We start from the raw sequence: 12,647 nt of genomic DNA, 5'->3' as shown, positions 1-12,647 counted from the left end.
AAACAAGCATACTTCCCCCTCCTAGTTTCTCTCTTGTATTAGACTATATTCAGAGAGATCTACAGAACAGCACAGTGTTGTATATGACATCATCTGGCATTCTGGCATAGAATCAGGTGGTTTTTGTAAACCCTGAGGATCAGGTTTCATTTACAGAATAGAGGAGCTTCTAACCCTCCTATCACATTCAGAGTTTTTGTTGAAAGCCTCAGAAAAGAAGAAAGGGTGGGTCTTCGCTTGTTTACTCTTAGAATGGACCCTGCCCAGCTTCAAAAATAAAAACAACACATTTTTGTTCCCATGTTGACATCAGCTGAAAGCAACATAGCTGTCAGCATCAAACTGTTACAACATTGCAACCTGAACAAGTGGAGCAAATAAGATAATTGGATGCACTAGATCTGACAGACTACTAAAACGTTATCACACCACGCGTTTGCTGCGTTCCTCAATTATTAGCTAGCAACAAGTTTGGCAAAACTCTTCAGCATTTGCGCCTGGAGTAAAGCGCCAACGTGCAAGATTGAACTGAAGAACTCCCCCCCCTCCCCAGTGCCAGGCTTGGCAACAGCTTAGTGGGGCTGCTGCAGCCACAGGAAACGGGAGTGCCTCTGGGCATGCACAGAATGTCAACAACAAAAAGCGAGATGTCCCCCCCCCCCACATTTCGGGGACTGCGGAAGCCTTGAAGTTTCAGCAGCCCGAGCAGCGCACGCCATGGATGCAAAGCGACCTCCTTTCCCGCTGCAGCGCCTTCGCAGCTTGGGCTGCTTTAAAATCACGCAGACAATTCTACGCCCCCCCCCCCCGCCCCTTGCCCCGTTCTCTGGGTCCTCATCCTGCCGAAGTCCCCGTCAAGGTTATTGCCTGACCCGCGGGCAATTGCAGGCGCTAGTAGGCGCTCAGTGAGCGCGCGCGCGCGCGCGCTTCCCGCTGGGGAGAAAGAGGCGCGCAGCCGCTGCTGGGGAAGCAGCTTGTGCGGCGGCGGAGCAGCAGCAGCACCATTGACGTTCCATTCCCCCACGTGACCGGAGGCCTCGCTCCATTCCAGGGAGGGAGCCTGGCTGCTGCTGCTGCTGCTGCAGAAGCTCTGGGGGAGCCGCAAGCTGTGGAGCAGCGCTGGCGGCCCCAGCCCCCCGGAGCAGCCGCGCCGCCCGCCTTGTCTGTGTGATGAACGAGCCTGGCTCTTGGCCGTCCGCTGCCGGCTGACAGAGACCGCCTCGGGGGCCAGGCAGGCAGGCAGGCAGGCGACGAGGAGAGAGGCGCCGCCGCCGCCACCGCGTGTGACCTTGGCCCAGGAGGTAAAGAGCCCAAGGCGGCGGCCAGCGAGGGAATGTGGGGGGCTGTGTGCGCGCGCGTGCCCGCGTTGTGTGTAGAGCCGGGCGAGGGGGCGCGGGAGGCGCTGTCCGCGGTGCTGAAATCACGCGCCCAGCCTCGGCTCCTCACTGCAGGGCAAAACAAGCCCGCCTGCCATTTGCTGGGCGAAGCCATCCGCCCGCCGGCGGGGAAGGGCAGGGGCGCCGAGGCCGGAGAGCTGAGGGGGGAACAGTCCTTTTTATTTTTATTCAGGTCTCTGCCATCTTTGAACGGGGTCGCATTCTTCCACGCAGAGTGAGGCACCGCGGGCTCTTCTCGCCGCTGTAGCATTGTAGAGTGGCGAGGGATCCCCAGGGTCATCTAGTCTGACCCGCTGCAATGCAGGGGATGTGTTTCCCGTTGGAGACTCGAACCCACGACCCTGAGATTCAGAGTCTCGTGCTCTACCAACTGAGCTCTCCCTCCAGTCCAGCAACTGTTTCATGCGGCGGGGGGGGAGTAGGCACCGGATGGATCCTGCTGGGGAGAAAGAGATGCGCGCACGGCGGGGGGGATGTTCGATGAGCAGACACGTGTGTGTGTGTGCCCGCCTGCGTGTCGCAGAGGGAACGGTGCTGGGCTGGCTGGTTTGCGTTTAATGAGGCACAGAAGGAGCTTCGCCTCCGAGCGAGCAATTAGGAAGGGCTGCAGCCGGAGGCTGTTCGCTTCTTGACTCCCGGAGCAAAAGGTGGCGGCCAAGTGGCCTGCTTTGGACGGGAGTCGAGGGACCGGCGCTCGCTAGAAGGGTGCCTGGATCGCCTTGGTTCTCGTTAGCACACTGCTGTAGCCTTTAAAAAATTAAAATACTCTAAACAGCATTGGAAAAGTGTAGGGTTGCCTTATTTATAGGCAGAGGGGAAAAGGATGAATTGGTGGCCAAGGGGAAACGGCTACTTTCCCTCAAGGCAGCAACTGGGGCAAGGTCACAGGGGTGAGTGAAAGTGGCACTTGTAAGTACTCTGTTGGGAAGTCAGAGCTCTTAATCGTCAGCATCCGGAGGGGACCCGCCAAAATCTCTGACTGAGATCACTTTCATTTTTAACAGAGGCAAATTGCACTGCAGAAGACTTGCCAGCAGACCAAACCATTCAGACATGGCACAAGGAAATAATTATGGACAGAGCAGCAACGGGGTGGCTGATGAATCCCCAAATATGTTGGTGTACAGAAAGGTAGGATGCTTTTAAATATATATATATATGTAGAAAGAGAGAGAAAGAGACTTGGAGTTTGTATAGATATATGGCACTTAGGAATGCTTTTGCTCTTGATTCCCCCCCCCCAATGAAATTGGTATAATATAGTGTGGGAGCAAAGCCATGTTGTGTAACAAACACTTGATAGCAGTTTTTCAAGTGTAGCTGCTTAACCGTTTGACATCAAGTTTATTCCAGTGTTGTTTATAGTGAAAAGAGCTTGTTGTATATAGTGGAAAGAGTTATGTGGAAACCCATGATCCCACTCACTCATCATCCATTTTTATGCTATGAAATGACAGCAGTTTGCTGTGGAAGCTTATAAATACTTTGAATATGTGAAAGTGCTCAAGATTACAAAAAGTATACTTATCATTCCTTGCAGATTGGATTCATTTTGCTAGAAGTACTGAAATATCTCTTCAGTTTTAGGTTATTTTTTAATTTGTAGACTTTAGACATATTGCATGGGAAGAACTTCCAGAGCGGTTGTCGTATTAGTTTCTTGAAGTCAAAAGAGCAAGATCTCACCGCACCTTATATAGCATTTAAAATATTAAGTCTTTTATTTAAAAAAAAATCGTAATACATTTCTGATGCAAAAAAGAAAAAGACTAAAAGAGGAAACACCTGTGGTATGTAGCTAGTTATTATTATTGTATATCTAAGGCTCACTAGGAAGTAAATTTCATTGAACATACTTCTGAGTAATCATGTGTAGGATTGCACTGCTAGGCCGTATTTTAATGTCTTCAGTACACCCAGCTCTGTCTTATTCCCAGGTATAGGTTATAGCAGATTCTGTGACCACAGGTCAGCAATTTACATTTCTCCCAACATGGGTGCCTGACATTACTTTCCTATTCAAGCTGAGGGGGCATAACATCCATGAAAGACAGCTTAAATTCATTAAATTATCTAACTGCTTTTTGAATACTGCACCTGATACTGGTTACAATCTTTATAAATGAAAATGTCCATGCATAGTTATAGTCAGTGGTTTGTTTTTTTTTTAAATGTTTAGGGGTACTCTCATTTTGACTCAAGAAAATCACCATTTTATAGTTCAAATCGGTAAAAATAAATACAGTAAATGGACAAAAGTACAAAGATTCACAAAATGTTTAGAGGTATGTGCCCCCCTGTGTCCCCCCAGAAAAAAACCCCACTGGTTATAGTTCACAAGTAGGTATGGAAACACAGGCAAAATATTATCCAACATTACTTGGTTCCAAATTTGTAAAGCAACACTGAATGTACACAGGGGGTATGGTGGGTACAAGCAGAGCATTATTTCATTTCTGAAACACTCAAAAGATTAAACAGCAAAAGAGCATGGCAAAATGAAGGTTTAGAAGCAATTTTGCCTTAAGAACATAAGAAGAGCCCTGCTGGATTAGACCAAAGCCCCATCTAGTCCAGCATTCTGTTCTTGCAATAAACAGCAAGATGCCTATGTGAAGCCTACTGGGGAGCAGGAGACTCCCCAGCTGTGCCCCCCACTGATATTCAGAGGTGCATTACCTCCAATCCCCATCCGAGTTGATAGTCATTACTACAACTTGTAGTAGCAACTGCCCTAATTTTAACTATGGACTGTGTGAAGAGGTAGTTAACTTTTGTCTGCCTTGAATTTTCCACCATTCAGTTTCGCTGGGTGGCCCTGGGTTTTCAGATTATGAGAGAGGGAGAGAAACTTTCCTCTGTCCACTTTCTCCATGCTGTGTATTATTCAATACACTCCTGTCACATCTTCCCATACTCATATTCCTCCCCCCCAAACCCCACACCCCTAAAAAGCCTCAAATATTGTAACCTTTTTCATAGAGGAGGTCCTGCAACCCCTCAGCCATTTTGGTTGCCCTTTTCTAACCTTTTCCAACTCCTTTTCATGGTGTTGTGACCAAAACTGTACACAGTATACCAAGTGTGGTTGCATCATTGATTTCTATAATGACATTATGAAATTGGGAGCTTTCTTTTCAATTCCTTGCCTAATGATTACTAGACTAGGGTTCACTTTTGTTCACAGCTGCCACACACTGGGTCTACACCTTCATCAGTCTATCCACACAGAGGCCTTGAGGTCTCATTCTCAGTCATTCACTGCTAGCTCAAGCCCCCTTAGTGTATATGTTAGATTAGGACCTTTGTCCCAATGATGAGTATCCCTTTACACTTGTTTACATTGAATTGCATTTGCAAGTTTAATTTTTAAGAGATCCCTTTTTGTTTTAATGACCATGAACAGTTTAGTATCATCAGCAAACCTGGCCAGCTCACTGCTCACCCCTAACCCTAGTTCATATGTGCACAAGTTAAAAAGCACAGGTCCAAATACTGATCCTTGGGAGACTCCACTTTCTATCTCCCTCCACCTGGAGAGCTGTCCATTTTTTCTTGCTCTCTGCTTCCGTTCCTTGGTCAGCTACTGATCCACAAGAGGAGCTGTTTTCTTATATCACGACTGCTAAGATTACTGATGAGTCTTTGGTGAGAGATTTTATCAAAAGCTTTTTGAAAGTCTAAGTACACAGTGTCCATTATCCTGCATGACTTTAAAGCTAGGTGCTTTGTGGCGATATTTTTTCCTTATACCGCTACATTTTTGCATACGTTTGGTTCTGCTTCGTTGTTGAATCTCTTCCAGAAATGTCTGATGTATTGGAAAGCACAATTATACAGTTCATTTAATAGTTTTCTGGTATGATTTCCAAGAATACACAGCTAACATTAGTGTTTTCATGTAACCTTTCACTTCCCTCTGCATTTGCCATTTAATTCCTGTAGATAGAAGGAATTCTTTTTAGAAATACCTCATGACATGCCTGAATATTTGTGGTGCTAGTAGGTCTCTGTAAAGGTTGGATGGTTTCATTTATGTTTTAAAAGCACATAGTTTATGACAAAGTACAAATATGATATTGCTGTTGGTATGATAAGATGAAGCTAAGAATATAAGAGGAGAGAGTTGGAGTCAATCTACTTATTCTGCAGAATGAACTAAACTGAACCACAAGTGGGAAGGTCATGTGCTTGAATGCTCCCTCTTATTTTTTAAGTACCCTCTTGTAAAACAAATAGAAAAGATTCCCACTTTTGTGTAGCCATCTCTCTGATGTCCTAGTTCACAGGATGCAGAGAGCTTGTTACATGGGGGCAACATTCAAAATCACGGTCCCCTCACCAACATGCTGTCCAAATTTCTACCATCTTATTCTGTGTACGGTGTAGAATAGCTCCTAAAGGACAAACGATTGCACTCTCTCTGTATTTTTGAAAGGTTACAAAATGCTTATCTTAATAATCTCGGCTATGTGTTGCATCTTGTAACTACAAGGAAAGCCTCCTCTGGTTTCAAAAGTTTAACAAAAAAATGTGCACACCTTTTAATTTATCATTGTGCTTAGTGAAAAATATACATTTTTATGGGATCACACTCTGTATTTACAAATGACTATTTATTAATTTAAAATAATTCTACCCCACCATGTTTTCAAAGGAAATTTAAGGTGGTCAACAGATGAGCATGAGGTTGGTGGTGGTACAATTAAAAAATAAATAAATCCAAACTAAATCCAGTTTGATTTAGCATGAATTAAGAAATGCACCAGTCAGTTAAAATAAACAGAGCCTAAGCCAGCACAAAGTTCTTTAATCATCCAAAAGCCTTGTTAAAAAAACATGCCTATTTGAGATGCCTGAAAGAATACAATGAAGAGTCCCGAGACATCTTGATTGGCAGAGATGGGCTTCCATGGGTGGGCACCCCAGCGGAAGTAGTGCGAAGTCTAGTTAGTGGACACCAAACCCACCTCGTGAGGTGAGGGGAAAGACAAGAGGAGGTTTCCAATGATGGTAGTCCTTTCCCTTGTAGAAAAATAGCAAGGGGCGCAGTTGGAATGACCCCCCAGTATCACCCCAAATCTCCCAAACCAGTGGGCACACCTGCACTTCTCTTAGGTATCTCTTGGATGTTGCAGAGAGCAGTTCTAGCCCTGGGCCTGTAGCTGGGGGTGAATGGGATGGGATTGAGCACTGCTTGATTCCTGCTCCATGAACACAAAAAGCTGGCCAGCGTCACTTTGGAGCCCCATGTTCTAAGAATTTAGACAGGATTTATTTTTTAAAGTGCCTAGACAAGAAGATGAAAACACGCACTAGCATGGTTTCTATGAGCAACTCTCTCAGCTACCCCTTCATAACATGTGTTGACAACTATGTATGGGTTTACATGAGTTCCTCATTCCCAGTGTGATGTTATTTGGGCAAAAAACCAACAACCATATGTCAGTCAATCGTTATGAAATTTCTTCCAAGCTGTTTCCTTCCTTTATCTGCCCGCTTCCTGCCTGCATCTGAGTTCTTAAGTGAAAACCCTCACTTTGGAAAATGGCACATTGCATAGACTTTTCTTCCAGATTTGAAGATACTTGCATGCCAGGATACTTGTGCCTTGAGGGTAAGCTCTGTCTTTTAATAGAATGCCAGCTGCATCACTCTTTTAAGATGCCATCCTCATTATAAAATAACAAAAAAATCACCACATAGTTGTTTAGGAGAAAACATATGTTCTCTGCTTGCAGTTTGTGACTGGTATGAACAAAATTTTAGAAGTATTTATTTAGTGTTTCAATTTTTTTAAAATCCCCCCGCCCCCACTCCCTGTCAGTAACAGGGAAGAATGTATCTGGATTACTGTAAGACTTTTGTTTAATTGCTTCCAGGCAAATCTTTATTGTATTTTATTCTCTAGCGTTGGTTTAAAGTAGCATGTCAAAAATTATGAACTCTGGCTTTATAGCTTTGTCTATCAGCTATTCAAGTTTCTCCAATCAAGCTTCTTCAACCTTATCAATTGCAGGATAATGACTCATTAATGGTAGCATTGTTAATTTTGACCTTGGTTCACAGTGTTTGCTGCTACCATTCAATACTTGGGCCTCAAGCACACTTTTATATCACTGCTAAATGTCAGAATTACAATGGCCAAATGTTTTCATATGTGCAGAGCCAATGCTAGACTGCATAGGTCTCTATATATGCATAATGTTTGAAATCTGCTGATCTTTCTCCTGTGATAGCACCAGTGGGCTATTTAAGCCCATTGAAGCCAGGGTGGGATCAGAATTATTTCAACCTATAGGAATGTGGGGCTCAAAGCAGGAACCGTGTGAGTCTGGCTTGAGCTCCCTGCTTCCTTTGCCACCAGGACATATAAGGGAAGTGTTAGTGTTTTGATGTGGGTCACTAGTGTTACAGTCCATAATGCTTCTGGTTCTGGGAATACCAGGTTGTCAATCACAGGAGTCAATCCTGGGAACAGTCATAGCTCAGTGGTAGAGTATATGCTCACATGCAGAATGTTCAGCTCCTCATATCTCAGCCAAAATTTTTGTTTGAACCCTTGGAGAGCTACTGCCAGTCAGTGTAGAGTAGACCATACTGAGCTAGTTGGACCAATGGTCTGAGTCAGGAGAAGGCAACTTCCTGTGTCCCTAAAGGGCACAACATTCTCAGTTCAGCTGCACTCCTTTTGTTTGAGCATCCCATCACAGATGCCAGGCTATGCTGCTCGTCTGCTGCAGCTACTTACTAGCCTTGCACCTGGGTGTCTGATATTCTAGGGTATCCCCCACCCCCAGTTTTACTTTCTTATGTGCTTCTTATTAGGGACTTCCATATGGTATCCCTCTGGTTATTGTTTCAGTTCCTGCTGAGCTGACTCAAGTTATTTGTGTATGAAGAAAGCAGGAGGTGAGCCCAATTTTTTGGCAGCTGCTAATCTATACCATCCCTGGTCAGCCAAAGATTGGCATTCTTGACTGAAGGAGATATTCTTTATTTAAGAAATCAATGCAAGTTAGCTTAATGAAGGCATAGTGCAATGGCTGAGGAAACCTGAATGTGTTTACTGAACTTTCAGAATGGATATAAATCTAGATTTTCCGTATTCAGCACCAACCCAAACATCTTCATGGTGAGTGTTATTCGTAGCTGATTAAATTAGTGCGAAATTAGGTCAATGCTAAGTTAAAAGAAAACAAACTTATGTTCCCAGTCAGTAGCTTAGGGGAATTTTAAAAAATGTTTATTTGTGTGTGTTTTTTTTAAAAAAATACTGCCCTTTGATTTTAAAAAAAGCCAGGGTTGTTTACAATACATCATCAAACAAAATAAAACAACAAGAGAAGAACAGTTGACAGGCAGTGCTAAAAACAGAAATAAAACAACAGAAATAAAAATATATAGGAAATACATCAAAGTCTGGCAGAAGAAAATATCTTGGCTGGTGCCTCATTGGCTGTGAGTTGTATTGAATGCTGAGTGAGCGGAGTTCCACTCATGCAGTGGGCTTTCCCTTCCTCTTCTTTGCTTGTGCAGCCCTTAAGTATGTTCCTGAAGGTCACCCAGATCTCTGGAGCAGATTTTGAGGGTGCAGAGGAGGCTGCAGGGGAGAGGAACAGGAAGTTCCATCACATAAGTAGAAGTCTATTGTGTAAGCAGAACTTCAGTGTTGGGTATAAGCCAGTATTTTAGGTGTCAGGTGAACCTTCCCTTGAGACCTGCTCTGTTCAGTGGTGCAGTAGGCAATTTTAGACCTTGGGCTTGATAGTCTTTCTCTCCTTTGAGATGGCAACAGCCATGTGTATTATGTCAGTTGTCAAAGCACCCAACAAGCATTTCTTTTCTACCCAGTGCCCACTGCTAATGCATACTTCTCAATTGCTTCTGCGTTCCTGATATGCTAGAGCAAAAAAGAACAACCACAAAACAATTTGCCGGCCCCGATTAAAAATAAATAAAAATACTCTGAGCATGTTAAACTCACTCAGATCACAGCACCATTGTGGCACTAGGAATAAAGTTTGCTTCTGATACCTTCATGCAACAATTCTGGGAATAAGCTTCGCTGGGAATGAGAATTTTGTTGCAGAAAAGAATATGCATATTTCAAAAGTAAAAATTATAAAATGAACATTTGTAACCATGCATGTGCCTGGCCACCTGAGTATGATTTTTTTAAAAAAGAAATAATAAGAAAGAAAAGATGCGATTGCCACCAGTATTAGCCTTAATGGGCCCCAGGATGTTCATGCCAACCCAGGTACAGATGTCAGTCCTGTTTGCCACTGCCCACACACTCTGGACAGTCATTTGGGGGCCCTTTAGATTGTGGGGCCCTATACATGGGCCCCTGTGGTTCAGCCATAGCTGCAACGCTGGTGTCATGCACAGGAAAACAAAGTCAATGGACTTTGCCTAGTTCTGCCTAGTTGCGGCCTACAGCTTTGTAGTATTTCAAGGGCAATGACTGGAAATAGTATTATCACAGATGGCTTTCCGCCTCCATGGTCGAATGATAGCAATGGCCTGCTCCTAGGAGCTATTAAAAATGGCGAAGTGTGTCAGATCACTTGGAAAGACTACTCTAACATGTGCAATGTTATGACTTGGGCAGGTCGACTCATGAAAGGAGCCAATCCTATACACTGCACAGCCCAGCAATGTAGGCCAGTGCTCTGGTACCAGCAAGTGGCACAGCAATAAGTAGACTAGATGGTGGTAGATGGTGGATGAGAGCAGAAGGTGAGAATGGCTCATCTGTGCCAACTGGTGGCTTTTTGACTGCAAGAGCATTGGCACTGGGGCTGTGATTGCATTTGACAGCTACTGTTCATTTATGAACTTCTTGCAGTTGTAGCCATTTAAACATAAGCAACTGCATGCACAATCAAGTCTATACATAGCTAATATTTATAATGGCAGAGGTGTAATTTTGGTATTATGGTATTATTTCACAGTAACTTTGATATGGAGAAGCAGTTTCCGGGTGCTGTGCAATTGTATCTTATAATTTCATATGGTTAACATGTTACAGCTAGTATAATAAGTTACTTACCCAAATTGTTATTTGTATGTGTGTTTATTTTTTGAGATGGAGTGAGGTTCATGCCATGGAAACACTGACGATCTTGGTAATTGATTATTGCTGTTGCTACTATTAGTTAGATTAATTGCCAGTCTTTCACCATGGGGGTCCCAAGGTGTGCTACAATGATTTAAAAATACAATGTTAAAAATACAGTATAGTTATTCTGCAATCTGCAGTTATTCATTCATTTCACTGCAACTTGAATTATGTAGCATTCTTTGTGTTCCACTGGATTTTTTTCCGTTCTACACACACACACACACACACACACACACATCATGTGATGAACCTCTATATTCCGATGTGTCATCTAAAGTATCAAGGACTTTGCGCACCTCCTGAAAAAGCAATGTCTTGGGTGTTTCTTTTCATTCCACGTTCCTAGTATAACTCTTTTCCCATAAAGGTCATTGAGGCAGAACTGGCTAGCTCTTTTACAATGTATGTGCAGAGTCATTGGGGAGATGAATCTAGTCTGAAAACAAACAAACAAACAAACAAACAAACGGATTGGCCATACAGACCATTGACATTTTAGCTGGTGATTATCTCACTACAGTACTGCGCAAAACAGTATCTCTGAAATGAGTACAGATTTTACTGATCTCAGATTCACATAAAAAAATAAGGCTTTGCTCTTAGGCTGTGTATTCTGCATACAGTGTGATCCCACTACTGCTGTAGATAGCAGTGCACACACAGTGTTAGCCACAATTCATATCTCTCCTGTGTTGCTATTATTATAGTTTATTTAATTTATATACCACCCTTCATCAAGCGACCACAGGGTGGTTTATAACACAAAATGCATAATATAATAATAGTAAGAGGGGGCTGCAGACAGTGCCCCCCCTGAGCAATTTCAAACTGAACTGAGAAAAAGAATGACCTAGCTGCACTTTACACTGGTAATAAGTACTCAGCCTTAGTCTTTGTCGCTTGCAACAATCCAGTTAGGTGGCCACAGATGCTGTCCTTCAGAATTTCTCCTCTACAATGCACTCTGCATATGCTGTTAACATTTCAATCAGCCAAAGACCTGGTTGAAGAGAAACATTTTTGCCTGGCACCTAAAGGTGTATGATGAAGGCACCAGTCAAACCTCCCTGGGGAGAGCATTTCACAAGGATGCATAAAGTATGACATTTCTGGGCTTAAGGAACATAAACCCCATATGCCTTCCTTTTGATTTTCCCCTAGCACTAGGCTGAAGAGAGGAATCCTTGGCAGTAGAGAATAGAAAGTTCCCAAGCAGCTGTACAGCATAGCTGAGGCATGTCAGGAAGTTTAGCTTGGCTAGTGGCAGCCTATTGTGATTTTATTTGGGGCAAACCCTTATTGAAAAAGAGGCTCCACCAATAAGGAAAAGTCACCACCACCATTCCTTAGAGATCCTTCAAATAGAAGCACATAGATATAGAGAGAATTATCTGTAAAGTGCTGGTGGAATAAAACAAAATGGTCCTCAATCAAATTAACACTTCAAGTTTATAGGTCAATGTTTAATTTTAAAGATCCTATGAGGAGGAGGCAACTGTAAGTTAGAAATCTGCCATCTTAATTGTACATTTGTTTGATCTATTGTCCTCTCAAAATGACTGCTTGCCTCTTCATCTAAAGTGCAAATCAGGTATAATAGAAAACCTAGCAATCTAGTATCATAGCAAGTTCATCCAGTTGTTCCACAAATAGCTCACAAGTTTATTCTTCCATATATATCGCTCTGAGAACTTTTCAGTCCCTAGTGTGGTTATATTGGCATGCTTCCATGGTTAGCTAATATTTTTAGACTGAAATATATATATAGGATTCCCCTCCCCACTTCAGAAAGGTTATGCCTTTTTATCAACAAAATAATCTTGCAATGTGGAGAGAAGCCAAATGTGTTCAGATGAGGGGATGTAGTTCTTGCCTTTATAATGATATCCATAGTCCTGTGAACTTTGTTCTTCCTTTTAAGGATAGTTTTGAGTGACCATTGTCTAAATATGAAAGAATTCTAAAACAGTGATCCACTGTTTCCAACACATTAAAGACAATCCCTGCCCCCATTTGGGGTATCAGTTGGTATTATTTGAGAGGTTTGATGGCAAAAATATGTTAGGAAGCATCCACAACCTTTCCTCTCATATGTAATATTGTAGGTACGTATGTAGTAT

General features: G+C 43.1%; 1 protein-coding gene across 5 annotated transcripts in view; it reads left to right on the top strand.

The window, feature by feature from the left end:
- Positions 1-959: 959 nt before the first annotated feature.
- The window catches only part of RGS7 (regulator of G protein signaling 7), a 137,884-nt gene continuing 126,196 nt past the window's right edge, over positions 960-12,647 (top strand). For 2 of the 5 annotated variants that reach the window (XM_083606073.1, XM_083606072.1), the window contains exons 1-2: positions 961-1,301; positions 2,402-2,528. In XM_083606073.1, the coding sequence (XP_083462199.1) occupies positions 2,451-2,528 (78 nt within the window). In that variant the 5' untranslated portion in view covers positions 961-1,301; positions 2,402-2,450. Of the gene's footprint in view, positions 1,302-1,510; positions 1,612-2,401; positions 2,529-12,647 lie in introns of those variants that run through there. The other 3 variants (XM_083606070.1, XM_083606074.1, XM_083606071.1) reach the window with 3 other exon arrangements.

This window comes from Podarcis filfolensis, assembly GCF_964270895.1.
Source record: "Podarcis filfolensis genome assembly, chromosome: 3".
NCBI lineage: Eukaryota > Metazoa > Chordata > Lepidosauria > Squamata > Lacertidae > Podarcis > Podarcis filfolensis.
This window is presented reverse-complemented; position numbering and strand designations above follow the sequence as displayed.